General features: G+C 43.5%; 1 protein-coding gene across 8 annotated transcripts in view; it reads left to right on the top strand.

Moving 5' to 3' along the window:
- tnrc18 (trinucleotide repeat containing 18) overlaps positions 1 to 19,053 on the top strand; it is a 158,922-nt gene extending 139,869 nt beyond the window's left edge. For 6 of the 8 annotated variants that reach the window (XM_078558628.1, XM_078558627.1, XM_078558623.1 and 3 more), the window contains 5 exons: positions 4,854 to 4,970; positions 5,702 to 5,899; positions 6,590 to 7,791; positions 12,877 to 13,113; positions 15,914 to 19,053. In XM_078558628.1, coding sequence (XP_078414754.1) covers positions 4,854 to 4,970; positions 5,702 to 5,899; positions 6,590 to 7,791; positions 12,877 to 13,113; positions 15,914 to 16,120 — 1,961 coding nt within the window. In that variant the 3' untranslated portion in view covers positions 16,121 to 19,053. The remainder of the gene's footprint in view (positions 1 to 4,853; positions 4,971 to 5,701; positions 5,900 to 6,589; positions 7,792 to 12,876; positions 13,114 to 15,913) is intronic. The other 2 variants (XM_078558626.1, XM_078558625.1) reach the window with 1 other exon arrangement.
- The last annotated feature ends 2,341 nt before the right edge of the window (positions 19,054 to 21,394 follow it).

Below are 21,394 nucleotides of genomic sequence, written 5' to 3'. Positions count from 1 at the left end.
ATCCAGGACAAAGCAGGCACAGTAGCAGCAGTGTGCACCATCTACAAGATGCACTGCAGGACTTCACCAAGGCTCCTTCAACAGCATCTTCCAAACCCATGACCACTACCACCTAGAAGGACAAGGGCAGTAGATACCTGCAAGTTCCCCTCCAAGTCACTCATCATCCTGACCTGGAAATAGATCGCCGTTCCTTCACTGTCACTGGGTCAAAATCCTGGAACTCCCTCCCTAACAGCACTGTGGGTGTACCTACACCACATGGACTTCTCATGTACGATTAGGGGTGGGCAAAAAGTGCTGGCCTTGTCAGCGATGCCCACATCCCATGAAAGAACAAAATAAAATCCACTGAGATTTCTGTAAAATGCAAAAATTAACATTCACTTTAATCCCACTGGGTTCAGCACTTACTGAACCTGTCAGATCATTTATATGCATTATGATAAATCCCACATTAGAAAAGGTCGTCTTTTAAGGAGTTTTCCCTTTTACTTTTTTCTGGTTGCTGCATAACCCTTTGATCCCATCTATTGATTAGAATAAATCAGCATTAAGGAACTTGCACTTAAGAGGAATAACCAATATGGTTAAGTGATCCTTAAAACTGACAGGAAGGTCTTCGAAGCTTGTAACTTTTTAAAAAAGTGTTTGGGCCATTTGCTTTCAGGGCAGATTTATCACTTCGCTCTTGCATGTGGTACAGGAATTTATCATGGTGGGCTGACATTGTAATAACTGCTATCCTCTAATTATTGCCATAAATCTGCTATACTCAGCTCCCTTTATAGTGGGAACACCAACGTTTGCAGCTGGCTACCTAGAAGGGAACCAGAAAAACTACTGCTCTTTTTTCCCCTGTACTGCAATCTTCCTATGTTTAAAAAAAAATCTCTCAGAATGGATTAGGAATGTGATTAAAGTAGGCTTCAGAGCTGCAAAAAAAAAAAACCCCTCAGATCTCATTCTACATTCCTGCTTGGGGGATTCTCAAGATGGTGGCTAATCACATCTGGAGAGAAGCGAGAGGCATCCAAGGCAACACAACACATTGAGCGTTTCAGCCCCAGCCACAGTTGTAATCATCTCCATTAGAAAGGCATAAAGAATAAAACTCTAATCAAGCTTTGATTTCTGAACAGAATTACTGTGCCCCCACACCTGCCTCAATATGCATAAGGGATATGGTATAAAACTCACTTTACTCTCCACCTGCAGAACTCCTTCATAACCCTTGCAACGTTTCCAAATTTCTGCAGCACAAAGTCACGATAGAATTCCTGGACTAGAGTGAGATCTTGCAGAAAAATCACCAATCCCAGTGAGATATTTCACCCAGGATGATGGTCTTCCCTGAACAGAACGCAGACATTTCCAACATTTATGTTTGGGTGACTGGGACCTTTTCTTTCCTCACAAGCAGTAAAGTTGGGTTGCAGTACTATGTCAGCTACTCAACTTACTGTCTGCCCCCTAGTGCAGGGGTAGTGCTGGTTTCCAGCTGCCATCCAATAACCTGCATTTATATAGCACCTTCAGAGTCATTAAACACCCAAGGCTCCTCATGGGAACATTACCAAGCATGAAAAAAATATTAGGACAGGTGGCCAAAAGCTTGGCTAAAGAGGTGGGCTTTGAGGAGCATCTCAAAGAAGGAGTGGGAGATAGAGAGGCAGAGAGGTTTAGTGGGGTAATTCAGGAGCTTAGGCCCTATTCTTCTAAGGGACTGTTCTTCGCTGTAAGCCTAGGCAGTGAGTGCCGACAGGTTATTTGACCTCAGGAGGCATCACAGATGAGTCTGGTCACATCCTCTACTTTCCATCCTCCTGTACAGTGCCAACTGAAGATAATGGTTAGCAATCAGGAGCAGGAACCCCAGCTGACTGTTCCCTTCTCTGGCAGGGGATACTGAATCCCAGTTGTACTGTGGCCACTACGTCTGCCCCTTCCCCACACCCCTACCGAGATCAACTAGCTCACCACAGCTGGGATTGAACCTGGGCCTTTATGTTCTATGCAGCTTCGTAACACACTGGGTGTTAAGCTGCAGTTCTAAGTGGTTCCAGAAAGCAGACTACAGGCAATGCTTTCACTCGAGGTATAATATCCATTTTCATTTTCACTGGCGTGAAATGTCACATGTGTATGATTATAACAGAGTCAAAACATAGAATCAGAAAATGCATCTTTCATTCTTTGAGAGCAATGATTTAATTTTGGAACTTGACAGCAAAAAGTTGACAAAAGAATATTTTTTTCGTGTACTTTATTTTGTGCTCAAATTATTGTTTGTTGATAGGCCTTTTCCTGATTTACCTGAGAGAAGGTTTGAGTTTTGTATTATGTTAGAAATTCCTATTTGCTCACAGCAGCTGATCTTGAGTCCACATGGTTCTTATTTTGAAGTTGTTTTCAGCATTCATTATAACTCCAGGCTTGAACAAGGTAGTCACTAAAGGTCCAGCCTAACTCCACATCACAGAGTCACAGAATCTTTACAGCACAGAAGGAGGCCATTCAGCCCATCGTGTCTGCTCCTGCTCTCCGCATGAGTAATTCGCTTAGTGCCATTCTCCCTTCTTCTCCCCATAACCCCACACATTCTTCCTTTTCGAATAACACTCTAATTCCCCTTTTCAATGAGGTGATTCAACTTCCCACAGCCAGAGAACACCACATCATGTTGAGTACTTTCTGTTTATCAACTTCTAAATTTTCATTTAATGATTTTTTTCTCTCCCCCCATTTACTGGTTGTTTATTTTTAAGATTGCCCCTGAACTGGCAACTTGTTACTGAGACTCTTTGCTGTGCCCACATATCCACAATTTCCCTGTGTCCATTCCCAGCAGTTTGGCTGGTGCTCCAGATCTGAGATCATCACTTCCATGGCCTCTTTTTTTCCTTTCTTTCTTTTCTTTATCCCACGTAGGCCCTTCTCTCTTTAAAACTTAGGGAAGAATTTTCGGGTTGGCGAGCGGGGGTGGGGCCTGCTCGCCGGCACGTAAAATGACAGCAGTGACATCGGGCGTGCGTCCCGACGTCACCACGCGCCATTTAGATTTTCAGTTCAGCGGGCACGCAGCCAAGTCGGCTGTGCGCCCGCCGAAGTGTCAAAGGCCTATTAAGGCCATTTAAATATCAATTAAAACAATAGCCTGAGCTGCCCGTCCAACCTTAAGGTTGGGGGACAGGCGAAGAGCCCAGGCGGCCTTCACATTTTTCATGAAACCTCATCCACGGGCGGGAAGAGGTTTCATGAAGGATTTATTAATTAAGTAAAGAATTTTCAAACATTTGATGAACATGTCCCAGCTCATGCGACGCTGTCACATGAGGGGACATGTCTAAATAATTTTTTTCTGAACTTTAATAAATACTTTCATTCCAAACTTAATCTCCCTGAGGCAGCTCCGGGGATTTCTGCACTCTTTCGCTCACATGCGCAGGCCCTGACTCAGGGAATCTCCCTCCCCCCCGCCCACACAGGGAGCGCACAGCACTCCTGGGTAAAATAACGGCGCAGCCCCAATCGGGGGCGCCAATTGGGTTCGCGCCCGCCCCTGCACAACCCCCCCAACGGGGGGAAATTTCTGCCCTTAATGTTTTTGACCAAGCTTTTGGTCTCCTGTCCTAATATCTCCTTACATGGTTCAGTATCAGATTAACTTCATAAAGCTCCTGCGAAGTGCCTTGGACTGTTTCACTAATATAAATGCAAGTTGTTATCACTGTGTACATTGTCCGTTCTTTTTCAGTGATACCCGCCTTGCAAGGCTAGGGTGGGGAAGATTCTTAAAGCACAGTAAATGCCACCAATTGACAGATTTTACCAAATAAGAGCAGCTCCTGCTAGCTTCCAAACTCCCCCCTACAGACAGACTAACTCAGGCCCTGTTGGATTGATGCATTGCCAGGCGCTTATGGTTAAGGACGGATCCACAAATACTCATTTCCTTATTGAACCTACTGGGCGGACCTACTTGGAGCACCAGCCAAACTGCTGGGAATGGACACAGGGAAATTGTGGATATGTGGGCACAGCAAAGAGTCTCAGTAACAAGTTGCCAGTTCAGGAGCACTCTTAAAATAAACAATCAGTAAATGGGAGGGGAAAAAAATCAATAAATGAAAATGAGTGTGTTTTCATCTTTCTTAACCACTGCACTAAACTGATTGAGCAACTATTCATCAATAAGCTAGTGACCCAGAAAGAAACCCTTGCATTTATATAACGCCTTTCATAACCTCAAGACGCCCCCAAGAGCTTTGTGGGCAATGAAGTGCTTTAAAAGTGTAGCCATTGTTATAACATAGGACACACGGCAGCCAATTTTTGGACAGCAAGATCCCACAAACAACAATGCGATGATGACCAGACAATATATTTTCTGGTGTTGGATGAGGAATAAATATTGGCCAGGGCTTCAAGCAGAACTCCCTTCCCCTTCTTTGAAGCTATAGGGTCTTATACATTTACTTAAGGGAGCAGGTGGGGGTCTAAATTTGATGTCTTGTTCAAAAAGACAGTACCACCGACAGTGCAGCAGTCCCTAAGTACTGCACCAGAGCGGCATCCTAAATTATGTGTTCAAGTCCCTGTTTGTCAGATATGTCACTATGAGGATTTGATAGCATTCTTCATGCAGTCCTAGTTTTACTTTAGGGTGAATCATCTCCCAATTGATATAGTATGTTTTCTGATTTATTTTCAACAGTGACATCCTATCTAACATTAACTGTACTGTATCCAACTGCCTATGTATTCCCTTCCAGCCACAACCCAGAACTCCAGTCCTTCCCTTAGCTTTGCTCCTAACCCTCTTTCCCCTTCTGCTTCTCCCCTTTCTTTAGGGAGTCCGGACCCTGGTGAAGATGAAGATCTGATAACGGTGGAATTTGACGATGGTGACACTGGACGCATTCCTCTTTCTCACATACGCCTCCTACCTCCAGATTATAAGATTCAATGTACGTAAAACCGATGGCCTCACATCAAACTGCATCTGTTCATGTTAGAAGGATGACCTTGTGACATTTGACAGGAACCTTTTAAAATGGCTTGAAAGGGATTTTGCACTGGTTTTGCACTAACTTTTTCTCAAAGGGATAAATCAGCAGGGGATTTGTGTTAAATTATAAATGAGAACTGTAGTCAGTGGTGATATAAAGGCTGTTTCTACCAACCAAAAGTAGGTTGGCTCGATTTGAATAGAGAGCATCAAAATGAACAGTAGAAGGGGATCTCTCTACTGTGACAATAAACATAATATATAACTTTGTTGGTAGATCTTTTTTTTCTACACTTAACTTTTCCAATCTCCCTTCTCCTCCCTTTCCTACAATCCTCATGTAGCCCTGTGGTCACTAAGACGCTTTGAGAGGCAGAAGAGTCCAATTAGTGAATTTTTTTCCCCTCTGTTGCAAGCACTTTGCTCTCTCTGGAATAGGATAAACCTTGGCTTTGACAACTGGGCTAACAGTTTGCAACCATGTCTATTAGATTCGAGTAACAGGCATCCCTGAGACTCAAAAGCAGTGACCCTAGTCTGTGACCATAGTCTGGTGGAGCGTGCAGTGATGTCACCTCCAGGCACGAACCCCGCCTTCTCCCCTTGTGTTTTTTTTTAAAATTTCCTCCATTCGTTGAATCTTTTGCTGGTACAAGTAGCACAAAAGTTAAAAGTGGCTATGTCTGTCAGTGTCTGATTCAGAGACTGGCTTCCTCTTCACAGGTGCAGAGCCATCACCTGCTCTGCTGGTGCCTAACACTAAACGGCAGAGCAGAAAATCCAGCAAAGATACCATGGAGAGCAAGGAGGCGAGTGCTCAGGGCGCCGATAACAGTACAGTGAAAAATAAAGGCCGTGGGAGAAAAACATCCACCAAAGGGAAAGCTGGTAAGTGGATCATTATTAATTAGACCTCTCCTACAGTGCAGATTGACTGTGATAGTAGAGGTAAATCGTTGTGAAGGAAGTGATGTCAGGAAGCACTTCCTCTCACACAGGGTAGTGGAAGTCTGCAACTCTCTCCTCAAAAAGCTGTAGAGGCTAAGGGTCAATTGAACATTTCGAAACTGAGTTTGATAGGTTTCTGTTAGGTAAGGTTGTTAAGGTATACAGAACCAAGGCATGAAAGGGGAGGTGAGATACAGATCCACGATGATCTAATTGAATGTAGGAGTAGGTGAGAGGGGCTGAAATGGCCTACTCCTGTTCCTATGTACCTAACCTTTCTTAATATTTATTGCAGTTTCCAGGCAGCCTTGTAGTGAGTTGCATGTTGTGATACTAAATTCTGAGCGCTAGTAGGGAACAGGCTCAAAGTGTAGCCACTGTAATGTAGCAACCATCACAGCCAATTTATACATAGCAAGACCCCATAAATAGCAAATAATCTGTTTCATAGTTATATGGTTGAGGGATAAGTATTGGCCATGTCACTGGGAACTTCCTGAACTTCTCTGACTAGAACCATGAGAACTTTTCTGACTATCAGAGAAAGCAGGGAGAGCTTTGGGTGAGGAAAATAATGGAAGAAACTGTTAAATAATTGAGTTATTTTGCTTCTCTCTTACATTCGTTTAGGAACTGACTCAGCCTCAGATCAGACACAGGCTCCTGGACTGGCGGAGGAACAGGCCGTTACAGATGGCCAAAGCAAACACGTTGTGAAAACAACAAGAAAGTGCCTCCAAAAAAGGAACGGCGATGGAGCTCCACCCAGAGTCACCAACGAGAAGAAAAAGAAAGTGGCTAAAGTGAAGCTTGTCCCGAAACAAAACGCACAGCAGCCGCCTGCTTTCCCATCTCCTGTCTTTGGGAACGTTCTTGGCGCAGAAACATATGGCGAGCTGCCAGGGCAGTTGGACACGTTCCTCACCTCCGAGAAGACTGGAATGAACGTGAAAGCAAAGAAGGGGAAGAAAGTGGAAGAAGAACCTCAAGAATTTGGGACAGTCGGTAAAGGACTAAGGAAACAACTGGAGGCAGAGATTCTCATTAAGTTAGACCATGAAGGGGTGATGTCACCCAAAACGAAGAAGACCAAAGCAATGATGATGGAAGATCAAAACCTAACGGGCAAGATGGATAACAAAGCCATGCTCAACCTGCCCTATCCAGCAGCAACTGGGAGCAGTGAAGTCAAGCAAAAACCCTCGAAAAGTAAGGGTGCCAAGAAGGAACCCAATGTGGGAACTGCTTATTCTGGTGGGACATTTGGCAGCAACTCTGACACTAAAACCAAAATAAAGAACAAAGAGAAGGAAGATGGAGAAAGTAGTGCGAGCAGCAGCAGCAGTCCAGAGTCTGATGGTGAAGATGATCAACAGAACAATGCAGGAGAAGTGCAGAGAAACAGCAGTACAACAAGCTCAAGAGCCTCGTCACCGGTGTCATCATCGTCCCAGTCTTCATCCTCTAGTTCCTCGTCCTCTTCCTCTTCCTCGTCCAGCTCGTCCTCTTCGTCCTCGACTACTGACGAAGACTCGTCTTGCAGTTCTGACGAGGAGTCCAGCTATCAGTCCACCCCAGCACCCACCACATCGTCAGGGCAACAGGCCCGTCTGCCCACTGAGCCACAGCCCCAGCAGCAAGCCCAAAGGCAAAAGCAGAAGCAGCAGCAGAGTAAGAGCAAAAGTAAGCCTAAGAAACGAGAAGGCGTCCATCTGCCAACGACCAAGGAGCTAGCCAAACGGCAACGGCTGCCATCGGTGGAGAACCGGCCGAAGATTGCTGCTTTTCTTCCCGCCAGACAACTTTGGAAATGGTTTGGGAAGCCAACTCAGGTAAATATCACCCATAACTGCATATATTAAAGATGAGTACAGTTGAAATGCCATAACCTATTTAATCAATGGACCTCCAGCTTAAAGCTGGGAAGTGAACTGTGGCGATTAAAAAAGGGGAATATTTTCAGTACTCGAGTTTTTATAAGAGGTTATATTTATTCTTTATCAAGAACCAGGTTGAAGCTCCATGTTGCTCAGAGAGCATTGAAGGCGAGGGTGGCTTTGGTAATGAGAGGGGTTAGGGCAGAGCTCGGCAACCTGATTTACTGGAAGAACGTTCTAATACAAATTTACCTAAAATAAAAACTATTGGGTGCTGTAAGACAAAAATTAGGCATTTCTGAACCAAATGGATAATTTGCATATATAACATTATAAAATGTATGTATTTAACTTATGTATCAATAGAAAAAATCAAAATAGAGTTAACTACAGGCCCTCACAATATTCTGGCAATAGTACTGAAGACTTGTGCTCCAGAACTTGCTGCATCCCTAACTGTTCCAGTACAGCTGCAACACTGGCATCTACCCGGCAATGTGGAAAATTGCCCAGGTATGTCCTGTACACAAAAATGAGGACAAATCCAACCAGGCCAATTACTGCCCCATCAGTCTACTCTCCATCATCAGTAAAGTAATGGAAGGGGTCACCAACAGTGCTACCAAGCGGCACTTACTCAGCAATAACCTGCTCACTGGCGCCCAGTTTGGGTTCTGCCAGGGCCACTCAGCTCCTGACCTCATTACAGCCTTGGTTCAAACATGGACAAAAGAGCTGAACTCCCGAAGTGAGTTGAGAGTGACTGCCCTCGACATCAAGGCCATATTCGACCGAGTGTGGCATCAAGGAACCTGAGCAAAACTTGAGTCATTAGGAACCAGGGGGAAAACTCTCCACTGGTTGGAGTCATACCTAGCACAAAGAAAGATGGTTGAGGTTGTTGGAGGTCAGTCATCTCAGCTCCAGGGCATCACTGCAGGAGTGTCCTAGGCCCAACCATCTTCATCTGGTTCACCAATGACCTGCCTTCCATCATAAGGTCAGAAGCGTGGATGTTCGCTGATGATTGCACAGTGTCCAGCACCATTCACGACTCCTCAGATACTGCAACAGTCCATGTCCAAAAGCAGCAAGACCTGGGAAATATCCAGGCTTGGGCTGACAAATGGCAAGTAAAATTCACCAGGCAATGGCCATCTCCAACAAGAGAGAATCCAATCATCACACCTTGACGTTCAATGGCATTACCACCACTGGATCCCCCACTATCAACATCCTGGGGGTTACCATTGACCAGAAATTGAACTGGACTAGCCATATAAATACCGTGTCTACAAGAGCAGGTCAGAGGCTAGGAATCCTGTGCTTAGTAACTCACTTCCTGACTCCCCAAAGCCTGTCCACCATCTGCAAGGTACAAGTCAGGAATGTGTTGGAATACTCCCCACTTGCCTGGATGAGTGCAGCTCTCTCAACACTCAAGAAGCTTGACAATGTCCAGGACAAAGCAGCCCACTTGATTGGTACCACATCCACAAACATTCACTCCCTCCACCACAGACGCACAGTAGCAGCAGTGTGTACCATCTACAAGGTGTACTGCAGGAACTCACCAAGGCTTCTTCACAGCACTCCCAAACCCACGCCCACTACCATCTAGAAGGACAAGGGCAGCAGACACATGGGAACACCACCAGCTGGAAGTTCTCCTCCAAGTCACTCACTATCCTGATTTGGAAATATATCGCCGTTTCTTCACTGTTGCTGGTTCCAAATCCTGGAACTCCCTCCCTAACAGCACTGTGGGTGTACCTACACCACATGGACTGCAGCGGTTCAAGAAGGCAGCTCACCACCACCTTCTCAAGGGCAACTAGGGATGGGCAATAAATGCTGGCCCAGCCAGCAAAGTCCACATCCTTTAAAAATCATGGGCAGGATTTTTTGCTCGGTGTGTGGGCGCACGCCTGACATGCCCGAATGTAAAATGGCGCTTGATGCAGTCGGCCAGCCAGTGTGAATTCGCGGTCGAGGGCCGATCGGAGGCGACGGGCCATTTCCCGGCTGCTACCCGCCCCGCCCACCGAGCCCGCCCAACGATCTCAAATTCTGCCCCATTTTTTTGACTTTTTTAAACTATAATTTTATCAGTAAAATCACCTTCAGAGCAAACTTTAACTTAAGGTATATAGAATTAAGACAATTCTTTCAGGTATTGGTTCTTGCGATTAAAAATGTAACTTCTAATAACACATTCAAAATAATTTACCATCTCAGCTACATTAGAAACATTAATAGTCACAACCATAAAACCTGCTCCTTGAATCAAAGGCATTATCAATAACCATGGTGTAGCTATACCACTCAATAGATTTACTGAGAACACAATGATGTTTTGTGTTAGAATAATCATTTGAAACTGTAAAGTGCAGCATAATTATTAACCTTTTACCCCCACAATAAAAATACAGCTCTCATTTTTCCTCACTTAATTTTTTTAGGCTTCCTTTCATGGAAAAGATTGGGAACCACAAATGAGATGTTAAAGAACATTATGTGGGTCCACAACTATTGGTTATAGACCCCTGGGTTAGGGTATGGGAGGATCTGGGTGGACTAAGGGAGACTTGGGAGGGGCTGCTATAGGAGTGGAGTGCACATATAAAGGAGAAGAGGTTTTGGACCAGTGGGGATTTGATGGAGTTGGGAACTCAGATGTAACATAGAATGTGAAGGGAATCACATGGCTTTCACCCTGGCCCCAGAAGACCCATGCCTCAGTAGCAGCATTGTGCTCAAACCTGGCAGAATTCTCCTGTGTGATGGACGCTTTACATGTTGACAGGTGCAGAAGGCAAGTCTTCAAAGGGAGAATTTTCCTTGAATCTCTGTCTACAGGCAGATCACCTGGGTACAGCAGCTGCCACAAGATCAGGCATGTGTGTGCAGTTGAGAAGCACGCAGTCCAATGATGGTGCATTTGCAGTGTCCAGGATGCAGTATGCCTGGGCACAAACCCAGGAAATCTGCTCTGTAGAGACAAGTCCAGGTTTCCTGCGGAATAGTCTTACAGCCTTGGGTTCAAATTGGATATAATCTGCACAATTTATCACAGAAATTGTAATTGATTGAGAGGCAAGTTAAATTTTAAAACTGATTTAAGATAATTGGCAAAAGAACTGGAGCAGAGATGACGACAATTTTTTTTCCCATAGTGAAGCAAATTCATCGTAACATTCAAAAAGGAATCTGATAAATATTTGAAGGGTACAATTTGTAGGGCTATGAGGTTTGAACAGGGCACTGGATAGCTCTTTCAAAGAGTCGACACAGTCAAGATGGACTGAATGGCCTCATTCTGTACTTTAAGATTCCATAATATCACCTGTGTGAGGTTTCAGCAGCCCAGAGCCTGCGAGGCTTCAGAGAGCTCTATTGGTGTGTCACTATATTGATCATTGGGATACAATGCATGCTTTTGCAATAGGATCACTGTCTGGCAGGCGCACCATCCCCATACTTCTCAGAGAGCTATTGTATAAATTGCTGCAACAGCTCAGTTGGGTAACCAAGCTGACAGATTCCAGACGGACTCTCACATACTTGGAAAATCCCAGGTTCAACCCTTACTCTGGGCTAAATAGGCTGTTCCCACCCAGGTTAACAATTAACCCCAGCACCGTGTGGCTAGGCAAACAGAAATATCTGCCAGGGTTCACACTTCTGGCTGCTCTCGAGTGACCCCTCCTGATCAACTGTGACATCAACTCCCCCATGATGGGGCCGCAGCCGACTCATGAGAGAACCAAATTCCTGTTAAATTGAACCAAATCTTAATGATCATGGGACTTTTGTCCTTCCCTCCTCCGACTAACACTGGCACCTGTGGTGGTGTTAAGGCATGTCTCCTGTTAGTGTGAGCCCTGGTTCAGTGGGTAGCACTCTCATCTCTGAATTAGGAGCTTGTGGGTTCCACACCAGAGCCTTGCACAAAAATCTAGACTGGCACTCCAGTGCAGTACTGAAGGGGTACTGCACTGTCAGAAGTATCACCTTTTGGATGATCATCTTTCATTAATGGCCTCTAGTTTTGCTCTTCCCCACAAGTGGGAATGTCTTCTCTACATCTAGCCTATCAAACATCTACATTATTTTGAAGACCTCTTATTAGGTCAACCCTCAGGCTTCTTTTTTCAAGAGAAAAGAGCCCCAGTGTGTCAATTCTTTCCTGATGTGTAAACTTACACATTTCTGGAGTCATCCTTGTAAATGTTCTCTGCACCCTCTCCAGTGCCTCTATGTTCTTTTTATAACATGGCAACTAGAACTGAACACCTAAGTGTGGCCTAACCAAGGCTCACTGCAAGTTTAGTATCACTTTTCTAATTTTCAATTCTATCTAATACGGCAGAGAACATTTTTTTATTAGAATATATTTATAGCAGCAAAATTCAGATGGCAGTGATTCAGTCAATACTGAAAAATACAGAAATCTGATGATAGATTGACAGAGATTTGACCTTTAAAGTTCCTCTGAGCACTAAGTTTACCTCCCTTTGGGGAGAAGAAATAGCCGACAATGCAGAACAAATTGATTTTTTAAAAGAAGTATTGCATTGTTTTTTATTTAACTTGAACTGGAGTGGCAGCAGCTAAAAGCTCTGGGCTCCATCGAGAAGCCTGCTCTTTATAGAATTCCTGTTTTTGTCTTGTAGTGTAGGTACATGGAGTTACTTATTAATCTTTTCACCTAGTTCAGTATTCACAGCGCCAGTTTGTGTCAAGCATCAGTTTCTGTCAAAAAACAGAGTCTGAAAGGGAGGGCGATAGAAAGGCTTTGTAATATTTGCATTTGCAGCATTTAACTGCAGTGTTTGAAAATCTACTTGCTGTAACACATATAGTCATTAGTGGCCCCACCCTCACCTTAATGGACACAAGAAGCTGTCCTGCTTAAGTAATCCTTACATTTCATACCTGTGCATCATCAATCTACAAATGGAACACCAATATGCCACGTTTATTGCTATACTAACAATTATCTGTTGGCAATGATTAACGCGCCTCATCTTTGTGCAGAGGAGAGGAATGAAGGGAAAAGCGAAGAAGCTGTTCTACAAAGCTATTGTCAGAGGCAAAGAAATCATTCGCCTTGGAGACTGTGCCGTCTTCCTCTCTGCTGGACGCCCCAACTTGCCATACATCGGTAGGATTCAAAGCATGTGGGAGTCCTGGGGCAACAACATGGTGGTGCGAGTGAAATGGTTCTACCACCCAGAAGAGACCAACCTGGGCAAAAAACTCAACGATGGCAAGGTGAGTTTTGGAAAGAAATCTTTGGCCTATTTTGGACTTGGACCTTTAACCCATTAACATCCCTGAGCACAGCTCAGCTCAGGTATTTCCTGGCCATGTAGTTTCCTGATAATGAATAGACTTCAAAGTTTGAATGAACAATGCAATTATGGGGGATCTATTTTCTTTCACTGATTATATTACGACTCCATAGTTCAGATTAGCAGCACGTGGATTGGTATCTGACTTGTTACAAGTACCGTTTTCACTCATCTTTAGGTTTGGCCTGTCAAGCTGCATTCCTGATTGCAGTGTTTAATCAGATGACCATACAGACTATTTAACCAGTTATAAAATCCTGAGTATAATAACAATAGGCTACTGATTCGTTCTTTACAGTGTTCTGCCTGCTCCCTCTCCTGAAAGCAAGGACGCTTTGCCAGTGTATGGTTCCACGTGTGCAATTAGTTCCCAGTTGGCTTCCAGCACCTTGCATAAGTGGCCACTAATAGTTATTCATCAATTAGCTATGACAATGAGTGTTGGTATTCCCTTTCAACATTGGAAGGCATAACAGACAAGCCTTATCAGGTCTTCCTCCTACATCCAGACATCTATCTCCAGCATGGGGCACTGGATGGCAATTTTTCCCCTTTCTAACCTGACGGTGCTGATGCCAATTGTTGCATCTTTACTGCCACCAGGGTGAGCGCCAGCAGGGTTTCACACAAGGATTATCCTAGTTTGTATGATTCAGTCGCTCACTGAGTTAACTCCCCAGGCCACTGGGAAAGTCACATGTCTACTGCATTCGACTGACTAAGCAGAAAATCATGGAAACTTAAGGGCCTAGAAATCAAGATGCACAGTGCTCATTTTTCAGACACTAACCAGGTAACTACTAGGACACCAAAATGCCTGAAGAGACAAGATGTGCTAATAAGGGGCCTAATGACTGTTTGAGGGTCCCCTTCACCAAAACTGGTTTGTCATGCATTGCTAGAAGCAGCTCAATCTGTTTGCTTATTCTATCCTCAGACATTGTGTGTTTTTTATCAGTGAGCCGCTGCACCTGCTCTATGACAATGAGCTCTGAGGCCCGATAGCCTGGGAGTTTCTGACCTTACCTTTCTAGCACAAGACATTTACCATTTGCCCCCTCCCCTGAACTAGCATTCCAGAATTTCTGGGCTATTTGATGTTAATCATTTTTGACACCCTTTTCAGAAAGTGGAAAGATCCGATTTGATTAATTATTATAGCGCCTCCATTCAGGGCGCACATCCTTCACCTTCTTTAAAAATGGAGGCACAACTGGTTTTAAATGGTGTCAGAAGATGGATAAAAATGAGTGAATGGGACAAGATTTGTTTTCCTTTCAGCTGGTTCACTGTGCTTAATGTGTGCAAGAGCCAGGGCCACTCAGCTCCTGACCTCATTGCAGCCTTGGTTCAAACATGGACAAATGAGCTAAACTCCTAAGGTGAGGTGAGAGTGACTGCCCTTGATATCAAGACAGCATTTGACCAAGTGTGGCATCAAGGAGCTCTAGCAAAACTGGAGTCAATGGGAATCAGGGGGAAAACTCTCCACTGGTTAGAGCCGCACCTAGCACAAAGGGAGATTGTTGTGGTTGTTGGAGGTCAATCATCTCGGTTTCAGGACATCACTGCAGGAGTTCCTCAGGGTAGTGTCCTTGGCCCAACCATCTTCAGCTGCTTCAGCAATGACCCTCCTTCCTTCATAAGGTCAGAAGTGGGGATGTTCGCTGATGATTTGCACAATATTCAGCACTATTCGCAACTTCTCGGGTACTGAAACAGCCCATGTCCAAATGCAATAAGACCTGGACAATATCCAGGTTTGGGCTGACAAGTGGCAAATAACATTCACGCCACACAAGTGCCAGGCAATGACCACCTCCAACAAGAAAGAATTTAACCATCGCCTCTCAACATTCAGTGGCATTACTATCACTGAACCCCCCCACTATCAACATCTGGGGATTACCATTAACCAGAAACTGAACTGGACTAGCCATGTAAATACTGTGGCTACAAGATCAGGTCAGAGGCTAGGAATCCTGCAGCGAGTAACTCACCTCCTGACTCCCCACCCCACCATCTACAAAGCACAAGTCAGAAATGTAATGTAATACTCTGCACTTGCCTGGATGAGTGCAGCTCCTATAACACTCAAGAAGCTTGACACCATCCAGGACAAAGCAGCCCACTTGATTGGCACCCCATCCACAAACATTCACTCTCTGCACCACCGACACACAGTAGCAGCAGTGTGTACCATCTACAAGGTGCACTGCAGGAATTCATCAAAGCTCCTTCGACAGCACCTTCCAAACCTATAACCACTACCATCTAGAAGGACAAGGGCAGCAGACACATGGGAACACCACCACTTGGAAGTTCCCCTCCAAGCCACTCACCATCCTGACTTGGAAATATATTTCCATTCCTTCACTGTCGCTGGGTCAAAATCCTGGAACTCCCTTCTTAACAGCACTGTGGATGTACCTACACCACATGCACCGCAGCAGTTCAAGAAGGCAGCTCACCACCACCTTCTCAAGGGCAACTAGGGATGAGCCTGGGCAGCTACATCCACATCCCATGAATGAAAGAGTAGAAAAAAGATTAGCTAGAGTGTTATAGTCATCGCATACTTCTATCTAAAAGCAAAGTACTGATAGGTTATCTACATTTGTGGAATTTTGTATTCAAAACCAGCATGCATGCGATGGGCCAAATGGCCACCTTCTGTGCTGTAAGATTCCATGATATTGTTTCTCCTTTTTCCCCCTCAGCGTGCTTTGTACCAGTCTTCGCACATAGACGAAAATGATGTCCAGACCATCTCCCACAAGTGCCAGGTGGTCAACCTTGACCAGTACGAGCTGATGGCCAAGACCAAGAAGTACCAAGACAGTGAGGACTTGTACCACTTGGCTGGTACCTACGAGCCAACCACAGGCATGATCTTCAACACAGATGGTGTGCCCATCATTTGCTAAGGTATAAACAAAGGTGGAGTGTCATCAAGAATCCGAGGCCTTTCAGGGAAAACTAAATAAAGAGGGAACAAAGCGTTGGAACTTCCCAAGAAGTGGCAAAGATGGCCTTCCCTCCTCCGGTCCATAGCTTTTTTTTTGCCAGAACCAGATCTTCAGCAGTGCCTACGAGTCTGGGGAAAGTTAGCTGACCTGTGTTCCCAACTAGCAAGACTCCCCGCAGGCACAGACAAAGAATGGTTTATGCACTTAATTTGAGTGAATAGGATGACGTAATTTCACCGTCTAGTCCAGACATTTTTGGGTCACTTTGATTAGGATCCTGTGGTGGTGGTTGTTTGACGTCATGTTTGAACATGAGAAGGTCGAAGGCCTCAGTTTCAATTCAGGCTGAACAGCATCGTCTGAGTTTGGAGCATGTTGATAAAAGAGAAACATAAGTTTTCGAAGAGATACTATATTATTGTATTTTTCTACAGCACAGATTACTTCCTTCTCGGCCTCACTTGGTTCAAGCTGGGGCAGGGGAAGCACTTTTATGTACAGTTGTCAGAATGGTCTACTAATGTCCTGTATCAAATATCTGAATGGAGTCTTCTCTAATGACTGGGAAATATGACCTATCAGAGATATGAGAGGGTTAAGCTCTATTTATAGCTTGTGAGATCAATGGACTCTTCCAGGGATGGACAGATGCAAATTCACAGTGAACTCGAACAGTATTTTTGCCTAGGTGGCGACTAAGTAAGAAAACAATAGTGTTGATGGAGAGCACTTATTTCACTGCCGAATGCCTTCCGAGGAGAGGTGATCACCGACAATCGAGAGTGAGGAGAGAGAGTTTCACATTGTATTTGTGTACATAGATACTTATATGTGTTGTACAGACAATTACAACTAACCTTTGAATGCCACTCGCAGTTCACTCCATATTGGTATTAACTGCAGAGATTCATATAAGGCCTCTTTTGCAGGGAAAATGCGAACCACTTGCACTTGAATCCACGTCAGTGGAACTACAGTATACGCTCTTCATGTCTTGGAGCCTAGTGCACTGTGGGAATGTGTCTTCCTTGACCATCTCACTAGACACATTCCCACGATGCACCCCACACTGAGCCTGCTCAGTAGACACAGTTGACATTTGTGCCCAGAATCATTCAAATTACATCAAATCCCCCACCAAGAGGATTGTCTTTGGCTCAGAACCGATTAATATTTAGAATGTGTCTAAAGCTAAATATTGCAGGAGCTGACGTTGAATAATATCAACAAAAATATAATGCACCAAAAGTGTCCCCGTTGAACAAGTTGGGCTTTTAAAAACCATTCAAATTTCATCATAAAACATTCACTGGTGCCTAACATCATTCATAAAAGTCACTTAATCTTTTGCCATTAAAAAAAGTCCAGGCATTGCCATGATTTTTAGTGGGATCCACAACTAAGATCACTTTAGTAAATAACACTATGTGGGAAGTCTTTCTGACACCAGCCACTTCAGACCAGCCCTTACTTTTCAAAACAAACCAAACTATTTCACCATTCTTTTCACTCTCTCTGTTAAATTCTCTGAAATAATTCATCCCAAACTGTATTCCTTTTTAAATTGAATTTTTTTCTCGTGTTATTATCTTATCCCAAAAGCTTAATGTTAAACCCTTTTTCATATATACACAAAGTATTCAAAACAGCAGTGAATCCTGACTATGGGTCTGTAAAAGGGCAAAACTTATTTGAGACTCTGCACTTTCCACCTCTTACAAGAGATCAGACTGCATCAGAGCTATCAGAACAAGAGGAGTTTTCAGTCACAGGCAAACAGCTTCCTCAGAATGTAGTGTGCACTTGTAACCGTAGCAACCGGCTCTTTTAGCACAACTATCGTCTTGTTTCACCACCTTTTAATTAACCTCTAGATTCCCAAGAAGTTGCAAATACAATTTTAATTAACAATGGTGAAGGACGGACTAGTTTTATGAGGCCGGTGTTAGATTGGTATTTCACTGCAGTTCTTTTTAATTTGAATTTATCAGTGTTTTGCATCTCAAGCGGGGGTTTATAATTGAAAAGCACGTCAAATAGTAGAAATCAAACACACACTTTCAAGGGAGTTTTATTTTTAAATTGGTGAAATAATGAACAAAAATATTTTCAGACATAATTGCAAAGTGGGACAAGAAGTGACGGGTAGAAGTACATTTTGGCCAGAGGTACGAAGCCGATGGCACCTAATATGGAACTGGGCAACCGATGTGATACTGTCTGTTTTGTTCTGCCGTCCAAGTCAAATTGCTACGCCAGCGTCTTGTTAATATTGGTCACTGAAGGGGTTCAGAATGCATTTGTTATCCATGCTTGTAATCTGCTTCATTTAATAGACTAGTACCAGGTTTAACATTGAGTTCCTCGGTCCCGAAGTTAAATCCTGTTGCAAGACAGAAACACCCTGAAAATAATACATTTTCTAAGCTAACAAAAATCTTTTGAAGTATTAAATGTTCTGAAAGTGAGGCATTAGTCCCTTTTGGGATGACCTTGTTTAAACTTTAGAGGACAACTCCTGCTATGCTCTGGCGTCAGGTTACTTTATATGTTACCTAAGAAGTGTTGTGTGACACTGGGCTAGTGCCCCCTCCCCACACTATTAGTCATGTACATGGGAGCAGTGCTAATCTTATTCCCTGGCATTTACAAACACCAAGGGTGTCAATTTTAACCTATCCCACCTGAGGGGAAGCTGACTAGATCAGGTGGAACACTGGTTCATACCCTCCCCAATTTATACTCTCTGAAGCCATTAGTGAGTGATATTGGATGACGTGTAAAACTAGTGTTGCACTCAATCCTGCTGGATTCTCACTTGGCGAGTTAGGTTGAATTACACCAAATATTCGTGCACGTTCGGCAGAGGTGCAAGGAACTGCAAATATCAGAAATCTGAAATAAAACCAGAAAAATGCTGAAGTTACACAGCCAGTGAGTCAATGTCTGAACAAAACCACAGGTCATATTTGAGGATGCATTCCTTCATTAGTTGCTGACTGAACTTCTAACATTTGCTGATTTAATTTTCTACTTTTCCATTAGCTGCTTCACACATCTTACACCCAATTACATTGTTTTTTTGATAACCAACACCTCACTCTTACGATGGACTTAAACTTATAAAGTTGTCACTGTGTCAAATTCCAGTGAGTCTACAAATAATGGAAAGCTCCAGAATTGGCCGCTGTGATGATATCACTTCACTCCTGCATTGCCTCTCTTAAGTCTATTGTAACAGTTACATATCACCAGGGTCCATTTTCACAAAAACCTTGCATACATTTTTTGTACAACTCCTGTTGGATATGAGTGGAAGTTCAGAATAAAGTTCACACCCGAGTCAGGGATCCACAACCTGTGGATACAATCGAGGCAGTACGAACAGTTCATTGATTTTGAAGCTCTTATAAGTTTTTTTTTTCTAAATAAAGATTTTTTAAAAGATCACGCAACCAGTGAGGCTTTAATGAATAAAAATTTAGCGAATAACTTTTTTTTGACTGTTCATTTGCGCTCTTTCTCCTTACCTTTTCCTCCTCTCCGCATCCTTCCTTCTGGGCACCTGTCCAAATGCTGTTTCCTTTAACTAAGAGGGAGAGCATGTCAGCGTTTACCCCATGATGCTGATACCGAGGCTGCTCACTCACATCAGCACAGGCTGAGACCCATCCCACTTAGGCACCAGGCCAAAAACTGACAACACTCTTCACCCTTTGTGAGTGGCAGATTTGTGTGTCAAGGAACAATCAGGAAGCTAGCACCTTAACAGCTGTAGCCAGCTGCTAAACAGGAGGGGGCAACTGTTACTAGCAGTCACACCTGTTAACATTGAACACAGCTTAATTCTAAACACTACCCACACTTATCAAATGGATCATCTCGATTCAAGCCACCATTATTTCAAAAGTTGCTTCATGAGCAAGCATTTGAGTCACAAGGTGTATATTCCATAGGTAAATAATTCTTACTGCAGTAAGAACACTGTGCAGATTGACGTGTGGAAAATTGACTACACATTGCCAAAAAATGCTCAACTTATAATTCACCACCTTGTTTAAAAAAAAAATCAACACTATTTAAAAGAAATACTAAGAATAAAATGTGTGTTTTGTTCTGCCGCTATTCGTACAATGGCATCACAAGTTCAAAGGTCATTCTGCTAAGGTTGGACAGAAAATGCTGAATCTCCACGCTTTTAAAACTGGGTTTATGCGGTAATTTTGTAACTGCAGTTTGGGTTAATTGGCATTTTTCCTGAGATAAGTGTCTACACTTTCTAAAGTACTGGCCGTCAAGCGCTTTGGGCTGCCCTGAGGTGGGTGGAAGGCCCAAGTTTTTTTTCGCTCTGTCTCTAAGATTTTGTATAGGAGTTGGAGATGTCAGACTGATGCTGTAGGATGGGTAAAATAAGGAGGTACCTCCCCACTGGATCTGGCCCCAGTCCTTATTCAACCTGAGAGGTACCTGCAGGGCATTAAGGGGAGATAACGACCTTAGCTGAATGCAAAGCTTGTGATGTCGGCACCCGTTTTTTACGAGGTAAAATGTAACGAGTTATCGGAATCCAACTACAGCCTCTTCACTACCAGTGATTTCTGCATTGTATTAGGATGTGTGCTTCAGCCGGAAAATAATTCTAAACGATGACACTTTAAATCCCTCCTATAACCAACCAGCTCCTGCTAGAAAGCAGAGGATTGTACTCAACTTGTAAAGAGCCACTAACGTTTTGTTTAAAAATGAGCATTGTAACAATATGATTTACAAAAAAAAAATCAATAACCCCCCCCCCCCCCCATACCCCCTAAAAAAAAACTCCTCAGTTGTAAAAGTGCAATACTGTTGACTGACTGGATTCTCTAAAGTAGCTGCTAGTGGAAGATAAAAGATTTTTTGTAATTTTGATTACCATAAAAATAGAAAAACAAGAGCAGGCAGGAGGCTGGTCCACCCTGAGTCCTTGCTCTGTGAACTTCCTTTAACAGTCAGTGTGTTCCTGTTATGTGTAAAACAGTTTTAAAAAATACAATAGTTAAAAAGGGTTTAAAAAAAATTATTTTGGAAATTTAAAAAAAAAAGCATCAAAACATTTTGTAAATGAGCTGTCGAGGGGGGGGTGTCATGTTTTGATTCTGTTTGTATAAACATTTAATCTTGCGTGTTTAAGAGGAAACACTGATAGTGTATAAAACTCACTTATGTGGAACTTTTTATTGATACTTCAGAGTT

This window comes from Cetorhinus maximus, chromosome 15 (assembly GCF_964194155.1).
Source record: "Cetorhinus maximus chromosome 15, sCetMax3.hap1.1, whole genome shotgun sequence".
Classification (NCBI taxonomy): Eukaryota; Metazoa; Chordata; class Chondrichthyes; order Lamniformes; family Cetorhinidae; genus Cetorhinus; species Cetorhinus maximus.
Note: the sequence above shows the minus strand (reverse complement) of the source record. Positions and strands in the feature narration are given on the sequence as shown.